Source organism: Oncorhynchus mykiss, chromosome 15, assembly GCF_013265735.2.
Source record: "Oncorhynchus mykiss isolate Arlee chromosome 15, USDA_OmykA_1.1, whole genome shotgun sequence".
NCBI lineage: Eukaryota > Metazoa > Chordata > Actinopteri > Salmoniformes > Salmonidae > Oncorhynchus > Oncorhynchus mykiss.
In genome coordinates, this window is record NC_048579.1 from 47,839,672 (window position 1) to 47,855,004 (window position 15,333).

A 15,333-nucleotide genomic window follows, 5' to 3' on the forward strand; every position below is an offset into this window, starting at 1 on the left:
TTGATACTGGATGTTATCAGATCTTCAATGAAAACCTAATATTAGATAAAGGGAACCTGAGGTTTACAAATATTTTTTTTCACTATTTTTTATTAACAAAGTTATGCAACACCCAATTCCCTGTGTGAAAAAGTCTGTTTCCCCCTTACACTCAATAACTGGTTGTGCCACCTTTAGCTGCAATGACTCTGACCAAATTCTTCCTGTAGTTGCTTATCAGGCTCTCATCTCTATGGAGGAATTTTGGCCCACTCTTACATGCAGAACTGCTTTAACTCGGCAACATCTTTGGGTTTTCAAGCATGAACTGCTTGTTTCATGTCCTGTCACAACATCTCAACTGGGATTAGGTCTGAACTTTGACTAGGCCATTCCAAAACTTCAAATATGTTGTTTTTTAAGACATTTTCATGTAGACTTGATTGGGCGTTTTGGATCATTGTCTTGCTGCATGACCCAGCTGCGCTTCAGCTCACAGACGGATGGCCTGACATTCTACTGTAGAATTCGCTGATACAGAGCAGAATTCATGGTTCCTTCTATTAAGGCAAGTCATCCAGGTCCTGAGGCTTGGGGATAATTTGCTGCCTCAGGACCTGGACAACTTTCTTAAAATAAAGTGAATTTGGAAGCAAAGAGATGTTTGGTAACACTTGACATAATGCGGACAGGTATAAAGAGGAAATGAGAGAGGGAGTGAGAGTATGCTGTAAAGAAATACCCCCATTGCAATAACCTAGCCCACTAAACCCATAATATGAAATGATGATGCTCTACTGCTGCTCCGCCCTTGGCCCCGCCTCTATGTTTATAGCTAATCCAATTACCCCACTTCAGCAACGACATGTCAACCTGTGTTGAATGAGTCAGCATCCAACACAGCTTCCTTACCTTCTAGAAATATAGATTAGGACTAGTTAAAGTAGCATCATTGAAATAACACAGTGATTAAATCATGCTAATGAAGGTGCTTTTCAATTAAGATTCAAATCAAATTACCTTCCATCTCTGTCCCAGTCGTAGCATTCTATCTTGATCGTTCTAGTAGGGTGAAAAATAACAATATATTAGAAAACTATTTATTTCGTTTTAACAGGCCAATTATGAGCACAAACTATGATCATGACACTGTACATTCCCCCCAAACTAGTTTCAAGATCAAATGTACAGTCTACTGAAGGAGGATAGTTTACAGTAATCTATATCATGTCTATAATTGGTTTCCAAAATAGCGAACGTTAGAGAGAGAACAGCAGTGCTCTTCCACCATCACCCATCCCCTCAAACTGAAGAATCGTTTTCCCATAACAAGTGGCCATTCTCCATCACCAGAGCCAAGAGATAAGTAGCTGTGCGTATTTCACCCAGCACCAATTTCACCTCTCTTTTCAGAGGGAAAAAAAAGAAAGAACATAATGAACAGCTGCTTAGATGAAAAGGTAATCATTAGTTATAGATCACCACCGGGTCAGAAGTCACAGGTTAATGAGTTTCCTGAAAGGGGTCGTAAAAAGGGGTACGATGATAAGAGGAGGCACACTCCGGCATTGTCAGACCACAAAGACAGACACAGAAACAGGCACTCTGCTCAGCCTCCTACTAAATGGAGTGAAGGATGAGCCCATCACCATCCATCAAAGCTGACTGAAAGGCTGAGGAGATAAAGCCATCCATCCCTGTAGTAATCAACCAGAAACCCCCCCGGGACTTGAGGGAGGTAGTCCGGCACTGCCTCCCAAATGGCATCCTATTCCATTTGTTATGAACTACTTTTGAGCAGGGCCCATGGGCTCCGGTCAAAAGTAGTGCACTTTGGAGTAGGGGGCCATTTGGGAAGCACATCTACTGTGCAGGAGGACAGCACGGGGGACGACCGCTCATATTAACTGCAGTGGAATTGATTAACTACCTCATGGGAAGACCTTTACTGTATTGAAGCACAACCTAAAGATGCTCTGAAGACAACAGGAGCGACGAGTTGACAGGACAGACAATGGGTTTGCTGCTTCTTCTGTAGTCCCTGGGGTGGAGGGAGAAGTAGGTATGCGTGTGTGTGCGTGGGAGTGTGTGTCTAACAAGAGTCTATCAGCGGTGGTACTATCAGCAGGGGGACACACAGCTCTCCAATTGTTAGCGTTCTACCTTATCTCTCATCCCAGACCCCCAGAGACTCGCACTCTCACTGTGTGTGTGTGCGTGCAAGTGCATAAATCAATATATATGAGTGTGTGTGTGTGTGTGTGTGTAAGCATTCATTTCTGTGCTTCCTTGGCTCCACACACTCTCCGCACACTGATAACAATGAGCTCTCTCTAACTAACCTCCTAACAACTCAGAGAGAGTCAGGGCCCAGCTCTGCTCCAATCAATGCAGCCTGACAAGCTCAGACCATCCATATGGGGATTTGTGCCTTATCACTGGCAAACAAGCCCGCTGACAACTGGAGATGAATACAAACACAATCCCTGAGATGGGATTGCAGATCCTATACACACACTCACTCGATATCAAACACACACACACACACACTCACTCGATATCAAACACACACACACACACACACACACACACACACACACACACACACTCGATATATACACACACACACACACTCGATATACACACACACACACACTCGATATACACACACACACACACACACTCGATATCAAACACACACACACTCGATATCAAACACACACACACACACACTCGATATCAAACACACACACACACACACTCGATATCAAACACACACACACACACTCGATATCAAACACACACACACTCGATATCAAACACACACACACAGACTCACTCGATATCAAACACACACACAGACTCACTCGATATCAAACACACACACAGACTCACTCGATATCAAACACACACACAGACTCACTCGATATCAAACACACACACAGACTCACTCGATATCAAACACACACACAGACTCACTCGATATCAAACACACACTCACTCGATATCAAACACACACACACTCGATATCAAACACACACACAGACTCACTCGATATCAAACACACACACAGACTCACTCGATATCAAACACACACACACACTCACTCGATATCAAACACACACACACAGACTCACTCGATATCAAACACACACACACAGACTCACTCGATATCAAACACACACACACAGACTCACTCGATATCAAACACACACACACAGACTCACTCGATATCAAACACACACACACAGACTCACTCGATATCAAACACACACACACACTCACTCGATATCAAACACACACACACTCACTCGATATCAAACACACACACACACTCACTCGATATCAAACACACACACACACTCACTCGATATCAAACACACACACACACTCACTCGATATCAAACACACACACACACACACTCACTCGATATCAAACACACACACACACACTCACTCGATATCAAACACACACACACACACTCACTCGATATCAAACACACACACACTCACTCGATATCAAACACACACACTCTATATCAAACACACACACTCTATATCAAACACACGCACACTATATCAAACACACGCACACTCTATATCAAACACACGCACACTCTATATCAAACACACGCACACTCTATATCAAACACACACACACACACTCGATATCAAACACACACTCACTCGATATCAAACTATTGCAGCTTCTTACACCCTGGATTTAAGGGCCAATGCATCTGAGTGTGGACATGACACCTGTCTGTCAGTCAGGCATGTGAATTGACTTCTCCACTGAGGGAGAATGATGATTGCAGAGAGGAAGGCTATTCATAAGCAGACCAAGCATTCATTTCTCTGTTCGAGTTCATTATAATAACTTCTATTTGCATTTAATAGGTTCACAGCAACCTTAGCAACCAAGGAATTCCGTGCATGCATGGGGATTCTTACAAAATGGAGTCCATCTAAAAAAACTGTTTTCTCCTCTTGCAGATTAGATCCTGTCACCAAATCATTTTTACAAAGCACTCAAATTGTTGAAAAAAAATAGATGATCACCATGGCCCTCACACACTTCCGCAAACCAATAAATGCCAGGGTAATCTTGCTGGCCAAACTACACACACACACACTGACCTGTCGTAGTCTCCGTTGCAGAGTGCTCTGACGGGTATCTTGAAGGCCTGCCACACTGGGTTTAGTGTGTTCTTCACCACCTCTGTCTTATGGCAGGTTGTGAACCTGGGGAAACACAGAGACAAGACAAGCCATACACTGATCAATGGATCAGTCAATCACTCGACAATATTCCTTTCACTGTTCCTCTTTATCGCCCTCTATTTCTTCCCACATCTTCCTCTCTTTCTCACTCTCTCGCTCTCATTCCCTCGGAGCGACACAGAACATCTTCCTCTGCTTTTCTCCAGATTTCCCTCAAGTTTAAACGTCTCTTTGACCCTCAGCTCCTTCAGATCTTTGTTCCCCTCCAAGAAGATAAATCACACACATTTAGTGATACAAACCTCAAAAGATATTGATTCCTCTTTTCCATACTTTGTCAAATATATATATAGAGCGATAAAAATAAATAAATTCAAATGTCATCATGATGACCAGCACAAAAAAAAATATCTTTCAGCTCTAAGAGCAATTACCATCAACTGAGGAATACTCAGTATAATCATCATTCACCACAAAAGTAAATGGCTTTAATGTGAATATAGTGCAGTGTGGAATATGAGTTCAGAGAGCGTCATCATCCATTTACTGATACACACACAGAGAGAGAGAGAGAGAGAGAGAGAGAGAGAGAGAGAGAGAGAGAGAGAGAGAGAGAGAGAGAGAGAGAGAGAGAGAGAGAGAGAGAGAGAGAGAGAGAGAGAGAGAGAGAGAGAGAGAGAGAGAGAGAGAGAGAGAGAGAGAGAGAGAGAGAGAGAGAGAGAGAGAGAGAGAGAGAGAGAGAGAGAGAGAGAGAGAGAGAGAGAGAGAGAGAGAGAGAGAGAGAGAGAGAGAGAGAGAGAGAGAGAGAGAGAGAGAGAGAGAGAGAGAGAGAGAGAGAGAGAGAGAGAGAGAGAGAGAGAGAGAGAGAGAGAGAGAGAGAGAGAGAGAGAGAGAGAGAGAGAGAGAGAGAGAGAGAGAGAGAGAGAGAGAGAGAGAGAGAGAGATGTTTGACCACTGTACAGAGAGGCCAGTGGGGCAATAGGGAGCTCTCCCTCCAGCCACTGCTCCCGCTAGGTCATCTCCTATCTGCTCTGCCGGCTGTAACAGGTGTGTGTGTGTAATAAAGCCTCTCCTCAGAGGAGTACACCTGCTTATCTGACCCCTCAGATACGTGTTGATGAGAGAGAGAAGACCCTGTAGGCTGTAACACACACACAGGAATTCAATGGAAAGACTGATGGATGGAATTGAAATGGAGGAGAGGATCTGAAGAAGGGGTAGGTCAAGGATACTCACGTTCCATCTTCATTGCTGCGGTAGAAGACGAGGAAAGGGTCCGACTTGCCGAAGAAATCTTTCTTGTCCAGTTTATTCCCACAGAACTGCATCATCACCGACTCCTAAAGTAACAGAGAGAGACATTGAGACTGATGAAACTGACAGCACAACTCACTATTCACTGCAGATACTGGCGAGAGACTTCTGATCGTAGATGCAGACACTCATGCTGATCAGTCAACAGTGACATTACAGGACACGGCAACTCCACTCAGCATCAAGGTGAGAGATATATCCTATAATAGTAGATCCATGCCAATATAATTGCATGTATATGCCATGGCAAAGTGTTTATTGATTGATGCTGTCCTTATGTGGGTATGATGTTTGGTTTGGGGAGTTAACAAGGGCAGTCAGCTTTTTTTGGAATGGGATGCAGCCCAAAACTCCCTTTCCCCTCCATATCCCCTGCCATCACTACTCACCCTGCAGTTTCCCATCTCTTCTGCCTTAACAATGATGTTTCCACACTTCTTTCCAGGAAGGCCCCTGTTGAAGACAAAACAGAGACAGCATTCATTGGTACACTAATGGACTATATGGGCAGTATGGTCTAACGGAAACCCGGTATCGGTGATGTCTGTGAAGGTTCCTCTGTCATAACAAACCGCTCCCATCATGCCATGGAAAACTTGAGGGAGTGTCCCAAAACCCTTCGAAAGCCATGCGATACAAGTTGACCTTAGAGAGAGCGAGAGAGCAGGTTTGTACCCCTGTACAGAGAGGCCAGTGTGTGTGTGTGTGTGTGTGTGTGTTTGTCTGTGCACCTTCCCTTAAGCCTTCCCTGACCCGACGGTCAGCAGAAAGCGAGACACCGTTTATCCAGGTTCCGTCCAACACACTACAACCAACGCACCCAACTTACACAGGCCCCTTTGACAACACATCCACCATCCCTCCAAGAAACAATGTTCAAGTCCTGTCAAAGGACAAAATACACTTTAAAAAACAGAACCACTGAGGCTTAAATTCAGAGAAAGAGTCATCTTCAAAATGCTGATGACTAGCGTTGTCATAGCACTAACCAGGCCCACCTTGCAGAAGTGTACGCAGGCAGTCATTTAGGCAGCCTGAAATTGGGGTCGAGGACCCCAGCATAAGAGTAATACAAGTCCCCTTTACTTAGCCAGCAAGACTGAAGGAAAGAGCTGATAGACCTACCAAAAGGACATGGATCCGGATGGGTTTTTTGTATCCGTGCTTTGCATTGGGAAGAACAGCTATCTGTTTTTAACCCAGAAACCAATAGCCTACCTCTTCTGAAGGATGGGAGTAAAATTGCAAAAGAAGGAAAATGTAAATGTTTCTCTCTCCCCTCCCTCTGACATTTCAACTAGGTCATTTGTGCTGTCCAGTGTTCCCTTCCATTTCCTCCACCATGAAATCGACCCATTCTCCTCATTGCAATTATGTAAGAAACAAAATAAAGACACATTAGGATTATGTTCCATATGGCCAGTGTAGCAAGAGTAATTGTGAGAGGAAAAACTGAACTTCACACTTGGGAGCATTTTCACACTGATCCTAGATCAGCACCCTTAGGCCTTCACTGATATGGTATATGAACACAGGCCCAGCCACTGTTACAGAGAAGCTCGATTGTGAATGTTCTGTTCTAATCTTAAAAAGAGAATTTAAAACTGTAGCAGTTGATTCCCCACAAGTCACGTTAGGAAATCCTGCCGTAGACATGTTAATAACAGGATGACACACACAAATAGGATTCAGACAGTGTTTCACAAGTATTCCACAAGTCCTCTCATCCATTAATAGAGTACACTACTTTTGACCAGGGCCCATATGGGTCTGGACAAAAGGAGTGCCTCATTTAGGGAATAGGGTGCCATTTGGAACACACCACAAGCGTTCGCACAATTGCTGCCCGACTAACCAGATCAGCGCAATTCAGATCTGCTGCCATAATACAACCCCTATGAACGACACTGAACATCAGTTGAACTGGCTCCTCCCTATGCTTATTACAATAGGAGTGGTTGAATGAAAAAACAGAAAAATCCCTTTATTCTCTTCGGTCTCCCCCGGTCTTTCTTGCCTTGGTGCCAACACACGCATGCGCACGCAAGCAAGCAGACCAGAGCTGCACCAGAAGACACACGCTGCGGTCTCTTTGTGCGGGTGACTGTGAATGTGTATTGATGAGGGGGCCACACAGTAGGCTAAACAAAGCTCCGTCCCGTCCCATCACTTCTAATTCAGTGGGTCAGTCAGACTATAGATCAAACAAGACCATGGCCATCTGAGGACTCGCACACAGAGCTCCTCCTGGGTTGGTTGGCAAGGCCTAGTGTACCAACAGGCCTTTGGGGGTGGCAGGGATAGGGCCACATCTATTTAATAATGGGGGAGGCATAGGGTTAGTGCAGGTAAAGCAAGAATGCAGTCCACAAAAAGACAGGTTTCATGAAATGGGGTATCAGCCTACTCAGTGATACCCACAGACCCCAACTATGAAGAGTATACACAAGTATTAGCGTCGTAGCTCTTAATGTGGGACTTTAACTGTGGGGAATCACCTCACTATCCAGCCCATTGTGCATATTGACATTCACATTGCAACATACATCCTTACCTTTGGATATTGGGTCCATGAAATGGAATGTCAGCCTACTCAGTGACACGCAAAGAACACAACTGTGAAGAGTTTACACAAATATTAGTAAATAATCTTATTGCAGGACTTTGACAGTCACATTAGCTCACCAGTCAACCTACTGTGTGTGTTGACATTCATAATGCAAAATACAGGCTTTACCTACGGTCTTGGGTCATCAGCCTTCTCAGTGATACCCACAGAACACAACTGTGACATGTCAAAATGCTGATTTATTGAATTGTACATGTGATCTATATTAAAGGATACTTTATTTAAATATAAACAGGCTTTTACAATTCAATATTGGTACCCACTAAGTTAGTTTTAACAGTGGTCAAGTAGGCTACTGTGGATATTTGATCCTAATGTAGGCTTACATTAGGTGAAGCTTTGCTTTATCCTGGCCAGGTCGCAGTTGTAAATGAGAACTTGTTCTCAACTAGCCTACCTGGTTAAATAAAGGTGAAATACATTTTTTTGAAAATAAAATGACCAGAGTGGCCTACCATAAAAATCTACGGAGAAAATGCATTCCATTTCATTTTAACATGGAAATAGCTGTTCGATCGTTCAGACTACAGTAGCAGCCAATGTACTCCCCCATTGCTAATTACAAATGATCTAGAACTGGGTTAATAACTCACTAGCAAAGGATATGAAGGAATGTGCACACGTCGCTACATGCAGCTCTCGCTTTGATCACAAAACAAGTGCATCTGCTCATGCTGTAAAAACAGTACAGTTCAAAGTGAATGGCACAGGTCCACATACAGTGGGGCCAAAATACCAGCAACAGTGTGTGAAAACCTTGTGAAGACTTACAGAAAACATTTGACCTCTGTCATTGCCAACAAAGGGTATATAACAAAGTATTGAGATCAACTTTTGTTATTGACCAAATACTTATTTTCCACCATAATTTGCAAATAAATTCATTAAAAATCCTACAATGTGATTTTCAGGATTTTTTTTTCTCATTTTGTCTGTCATAGTTGAAGTGTACCTATGATGAAAATTACAGGCCTCTCATCTTTTTAAGTGGGAGAACTTGCACAATTGGTGGCTGACTAAATACGTTTTTGCCCCACTGTATGCTGCTGCTCTCAGTGGCCACCTGGGCTGGAATAACACATTATTATGGCCTTTCTCTTGCATTTCAAAGATCATAGCACAAAAAAAATACCCAAAGAACGGTTGGTTTATTTCTTTGTATTATCTTTTTACCAGATCTATTGTGTTACATTCTCCTACATTCTTTTCACATTTCCACAAACTTCAAAGTGTTTCCTTTCAAATAGTACTAAGAATATGCATATCCTTGCTTCTAGGCCTGAGTTACAGGCAGTTAGATGTGTGTATGTCATTTTAGGTGAACATTGAAAAAAAGGGGCGGATCCTTAAGAGGTTTTAATGGAATATGTGAAAATGAATCATCATAAACACCTTAAGAAGTAACTGCTCTCTGTCACATTCACCTCTCTTCTGCTCATAAACGTATCTTCTTTTCTCATCTCTCTATCCCTCCCCTTCTCTCGCTCTTTCTCCTTTATCTCGCGTTCTCTTTCGTTCTCCTTCACCACCCCCTCCTTGGTCTGTGTGTATTCAGAATCAACACTTCGAAAACTTCTAATCAAGACACATGTATTTGCAATCAGTGTCAGGAGAGAGAGAAGCAGAATCTTAGCAACCTGTGGCGTTACTGTGGGGGGTATTAGCATGCAATTATCTTCCCCTTCCCCCTTGGAGAGACGAGAGGCCTGAAGGGAATAACAATTATCATTAGACAACACATCCTGAGCCAGGGAAATCAATGTACAGTGTGACTTCTATTATTTTCACCCCCAGTAGAGATACACAGGTGAGGCCTTGGAAAGGCTGGCATTTTTAACTGAGCCAGTTAGCCCTATTCAATATTACAAAGACACTGTCATATTAACACAGTTGAGCTACTTTCCCTGATTCAGCTCAACACAATGAGGGTCTTATTCTCAGAAGACCAGACCCGGCGACAGGATAAAGTGACTAAGGGGGCAGTTGAAATCGGCAAGGGTAATTATATTGTATTCTGCTTATATCAAGCAAACCACAATAAAGTACAAATGCAGAGACTTAGAGGTCAAGATAATTGTGTGCTTTTGAAGTGACAGGATGGCTCGACATCTGTAGTCTACCTCTGCCGCATAAAATAGGGGCCTTCTAGCAGTAGTATGGACAAACATTCAGCAGGAGGCAGACAGGTAGAGGCGCAAATAAGTTTTGGATGTATTTACACAGAGCTGGTGTTTCAAAGATGACGGTAATATTTACAAATATACAATACCAGCCAAAAGTTTGGACACACCAACTCATTCCAGGATTTTTCTTTATAGTGACTACATCAAAAACTATGAAATCAAAAAAGTGTTAAACAAATCAAAATATGTTTTATATTTTAGATTCTTCAAAGTAGCCAACCTTTGCCTTGATGACAGCTTTGCACAGTCCTGGCATTCTCTCAACCAGCTTCATGAGGAATGCTTTTCCAACAGTCTTGAAGGAGTTCCCACATACAGTGAGGGAAAAAAGTATTTAATCCCCTGCTGATTTTGTAGGTTTGCCCACTGACAAAGAAATGATCAGTCTATAATTTTAATGGTAGGTTTACTTGAACAGTGAGAGACAGAATAACAACAAAAAAATCCAGAAAAACGCATGTCAAAAATAACCACTGCGCCACCCGGGAGGCCAAGTCTCTTCTTCTTATTGATGTCCTTTAGTCATGGTTTCTTTGCAGTAATTTGACCATGAAGGCCTGATTCACGCAGTCTCCTCTGAACAGTTGATGTTGAGATGTGTCTGTTGCTTGAAATCTGAAGCATTTATTTGGGGTGCAATTTCTGAGGCTGGTAACTATCATGAACTTATTCTCAGCAACAGAGGTAACTCTGGGTCTTCCTTTCCTGTGGCGGTCCTCATGAGAACCAGTGACATCATGATGGTTTTTGCTACTGCAGAGTTCTTGACATTTTCCGTCTTGACTGATCTTCATGTCTTAAAGTAATGATGGACTGTAATGATGGATTTCTCTTTACTTATTTGAGCTGTTCTTTCCATAATATGGACTTGGTCTTTTACCAAATAGGGCTATCTTCTAAATGCCACCCCTACCTTATCACAACACAACTGACTGTCTCAATGCATTAAGAAGGAAAGAAATGCCACAAATGAACTTTTAACAAGGCACAACTGCTAAATGAAATGCATTCCAGGTGATTACCTCGTGATGCTGGTTGAGGGAATGCCAAGAGTGTGCAAAGCTGTCATCAAGGCAAAGGGTGGCTACTCTGAAGAATCTCAAATATAAAAAACATTTTGATTTATTGAACAATTTTTTGGTTAGTACGTGATTCCATATGTGTTATTTCATAGTTTTGTTGTCTTCACTATTATTTTTCAATGTAGAAAATAGTAAAAAATAAAGAAAACCCTTGAATGAGTAGGTGTGTCCAAACTTTTGACTGGCACTGTATGTGTGAAATTTGTTTTGATGTAGAATGGACCATTATCATGCACCTATATCGAAATGGGGCAGCAGGAAAAAATACATGTCATCTATGTACTTAAATAGCGGATGGAGGACGCTTTTCCCGTGGTTCATTTTCATGCCAGCCAGGTAAGCTACCCTCCTGTTGTAAATATAAGCAATGTGCTTAATATTAGGAAAGTTGAGAAATAAATAAATACAGTAGGCATAGCCAATGGAAAGCTGACGGGATCCTCCTCTTTTTAGTAGAGGCCATCACTTTGTTTTCTCAAGCAATTGCATAGCCTACGGAAATGTTGCGCAACATGAGCTCATGAAGTGTTTGATTTAACTTTCGATTACATTTGCATTGATGTCAGAGTGATTAGAGGGACAATAAAGTGCTGACTACCATTGGGCTACTAATGACAGCATCAGAGCTAGAAGAAGTCTAATTACCGTGACTAAACAGTCACATGGAATTTGACTGCCTTCATGACGGTGTGTGGCTGTAATACAGTCCACGCAACAGCCCTAGTCATACCTAACTTCCCCAGTGGCTTTCCACCGCCCCAGTGCCTTTCCATAGTCTCAGGACTACCTGGCCTGATGACTCCTTGCTGTCCCCAGTCCATCTGATAATGCTATAATGCTGCTGCTCCAGTTTCAACTGTTCTGCCTGCGGCTATGGAACCCTGACCTGTTCACTGCACGTGCTACCTTGTTTTGAACACCCTCTCTACCGCACCTGCTGTCTCTAACTCTGAATGATCGGCTATGAAAAGCCAACTGACATTTACTCCAGAGGTGCTGACCTGTTGCACCCTCTACAACCACTGTGATTATGATCTGACCCTGTAGGTCATCTATGAACATTTGAACATCTTGGCCATGTACTGTTATAATTGCCACCCAGCACAGCCAGAAGAGGACTGGCCACCCCTCAGAGCCTGGTTCCTCTAAGTTTCTTCCTAGGTTCCTGAGTTTTTCCTAGCCACCATGCTTCTACACCTACAGTGCCTTGCGAAAGTATTTCGGCCCCCTTGAACTTTGCGACCTTTTGCCACATTTCAGGCTTCAAACAAAGATATAAAACTGTATTTTTTTGTGAAGAATCAACAAGTGGGACACAATCATGAAGTGGAACGACATTTATTGGATATTTCAAACTTTTTTAACAAATCAAAAACTGAAAAATTGGGCGTGCAAAATTATTCAGCCCCCTTAAGTTAATACTTTGTAGCGCCACCTTTTGCTGCGATTACAGCTGTAAGTCGCTTGGGGTATGTCTCTATCAGTTTTGCACATCGAGAGACTGAATTTTTTTCCCATTCCTCCTTGCAAAACAGCTCGAGCTCAGTGAGGTTGGATGGAGAGCATTTGTGAACAGCAGTTTTCAGTTCTTTCCACAGATTCTCGATTGGATTCAGGTCTGGACTTTGACTTGGCCATTCTAACACCTGGATATGTTTATTTTTGAACCATTCCATTATAGATTTTGCTTTATGTTTTGGATCATTGTCTTGTTGGAAGACAAATCTCCGTCCCAGTCTCAGGTCTTTTGCAGACTCCATCAGGTTTTCTTCCAGAATGGTCCTGTATTTGGCTCCATCCATCTTCCCATCAATTTGAACCATATTCCATGTCCCTGCTGAAGAAAAGCAGGCCCAAACCATGATGCTGCCACCACCATGTTTGACAGTGGGGATGGTGTGTTCAGGGTGATGAGCTGTGTTGCTTTTACGCCAAACATAACGTTTTGCATTGTTGCCAAAACGTTCAATTTTGGTTTAATCTAACCAGAGCACCTTCTTCCACATGTTTGGTGTGTCTCTCAGGTGGCTTGTGGCAAACTTTAAACAACACTTTTTATGGATATCTTTAAGAAATGGCTTTCTTCTTGCCACTCTTCCATAAAGGCCAGATTTGTGCAATATACGACTGATTGTTGTCCTATGGACAGAGTCTCCCACCTCAGCTGTAGATCTCTGCAGTTCATCCAGAGTGATCATGGGCCTCTTGGCTGCATCTCTGATCAGTCTTCTCCTTGTATGAGCTGAAAGTTTAGAGGGACGGCCAGGTCTTGGTAGATTTGCAGTGGTCTGATACTCCTTCCATTTCAATATTATCGCTTGCACAGTGCTCCTTGGGATGTTTAAAGCTTGGGAAATCTTTTGTATCCAAATCCGGCTTTAAACTTCTTCACAACAGTATCTCGGACCTGCCTGGTGTGTTCCTTGTTCTTCATGATGCTCTCTGCGCTTTTAACGGACCTCTGAGACTATCACAGTGCAGGTGCATTTATACGGAGACTTGATTACACACAGGTGGATTGTATTTATCTTCATTAGTCATTTAGGTCAACATTGGATCATTCAGAGATCCTCACTGAACTTCTGGAGAGAGTTTGCTGCACTGAAAGTAAAGGGGCTGAATAATTTTACACGCCCAATTTTTCAGTTTTTGATTTGTTAAAAAAGTTTGAAATATCCAATAAATGTCGTATCACTTCATGATTGTGTCCCACTTGTAGTTGATTCTTCACAAAAAAATACAGTTTTATATCTTTATGTTTGAAGCCTGAAATGTGGCAAAAGGTTGCAAAGTTCAAGGAGGCCGAATACTTTGCAAGGCACTGTACATTGTTTGCTGTTTGGGGTTTTATGCTGTGTTTCTGTACAGCACTTTTGACATCAGCTGATGCAAAAATGGCTTCATAAATACATTTGATTGACTACACACACAGCGGCACACTCTAGCCATTGTGCTGACACAGCGCAGCTGCTAATTTTTTTAGGGGGGGCACAAACCTGTCTTGTCACTTGTACTTTTTTGCTATTTTTATATAGGTACAATTTTAAACTGAGTCGGCTAAGGTTGGGGGCACAAATTTAAACTGAGGCCCCCTTTCGCCCCCAGGTGGAGCCGGGTACGCTCAACAAATACCCAGGCAGACATTTTCTGTCCTCACTACTACTACAACCTCAAACATCTTTCCAAGCACAGTTCCAGCAATGTAGGTATTTTAGTAACAAGGCCAGCAGCGTACAGCTTGGCTTGGCTCAGCAGTTTGAAAAGGGTATTGCTGCGGTCTCTGTCTCTCCCTCCTTCTCACAACAGCAGTCTATATTAAAGCCATATAACTTTTCTCTAGTCTCCTACAACCTCATGTCCTGTATTAAATTAATACTACCTTTGCAGGGGAAATAGATTTTATTGATAATATTATGGTAATGGAATGCAAATTGCTCCGGCAGAATTTACTTAACTCAAGAGCTGTTTTCAATTGAACAAAAAACTGAAAAGAGGGGAGCGGTTTGTTAATTGAGGGATAATTCAGTAAAAATAGCTAAAGTATTCACATTTATTCTTGAAATACCTTCAATACACTGAGTAGTAGATTATTGAGCTTCCTATCCAGGGTGTGTACTTATCCAAGGTTTTACTTTTCACCCATTTATCCCCTCTATTTCAAAACTTTATTGACCTGGGAGCACTAGGGCTCCTGTGATATCATAGGATGAGAACGCTGCTTACCTCCCCCGGAACACTTGAATAGAGAGTTTGGCACCTGTCGGGCTTTTCTTGCTCAGTGTTCCCTCATCATTGAGCTGTAGCCCTCCTCCTTCCCCTTGGACCACTAAGATAGCGTACCTCATCACGCTGATGCCCGGGAGGGCTCTCGCCTGGGCTACGGCAGTGTGGGAACAATGGTCAGCCATTTGCTTCAGTCTGG

General features: G+C 42.7%; 1 protein-coding gene across 2 annotated transcripts in view; it reads right to left on the reverse strand.

Moving 5' to 3' along the window:
- The window catches only part of LOC110490170 (copine-8), a 117,049-nt gene that overhangs the window by 34,345 nt on the left and 67,371 nt on the right, over positions 1-15,333 (reverse strand). For both annotated transcript variants that reach the window (XM_021563392.2, XM_021563391.2), the window contains exons 7-10: positions 5,907-5,970; positions 5,440-5,543; positions 4,120-4,224; positions 1,000-1,041 (exon numbers count right to left, since the gene is read on the reverse strand). In XM_021563392.2, coding sequence (XP_021419067.1) covers positions 1,000-1,041; positions 4,120-4,224; positions 5,440-5,543; positions 5,907-5,970 — 315 coding nt within the window. The remainder of the gene's footprint in view (positions 1-999; positions 1,042-4,119; positions 4,225-5,439; positions 5,544-5,906; positions 5,971-15,333) is intronic.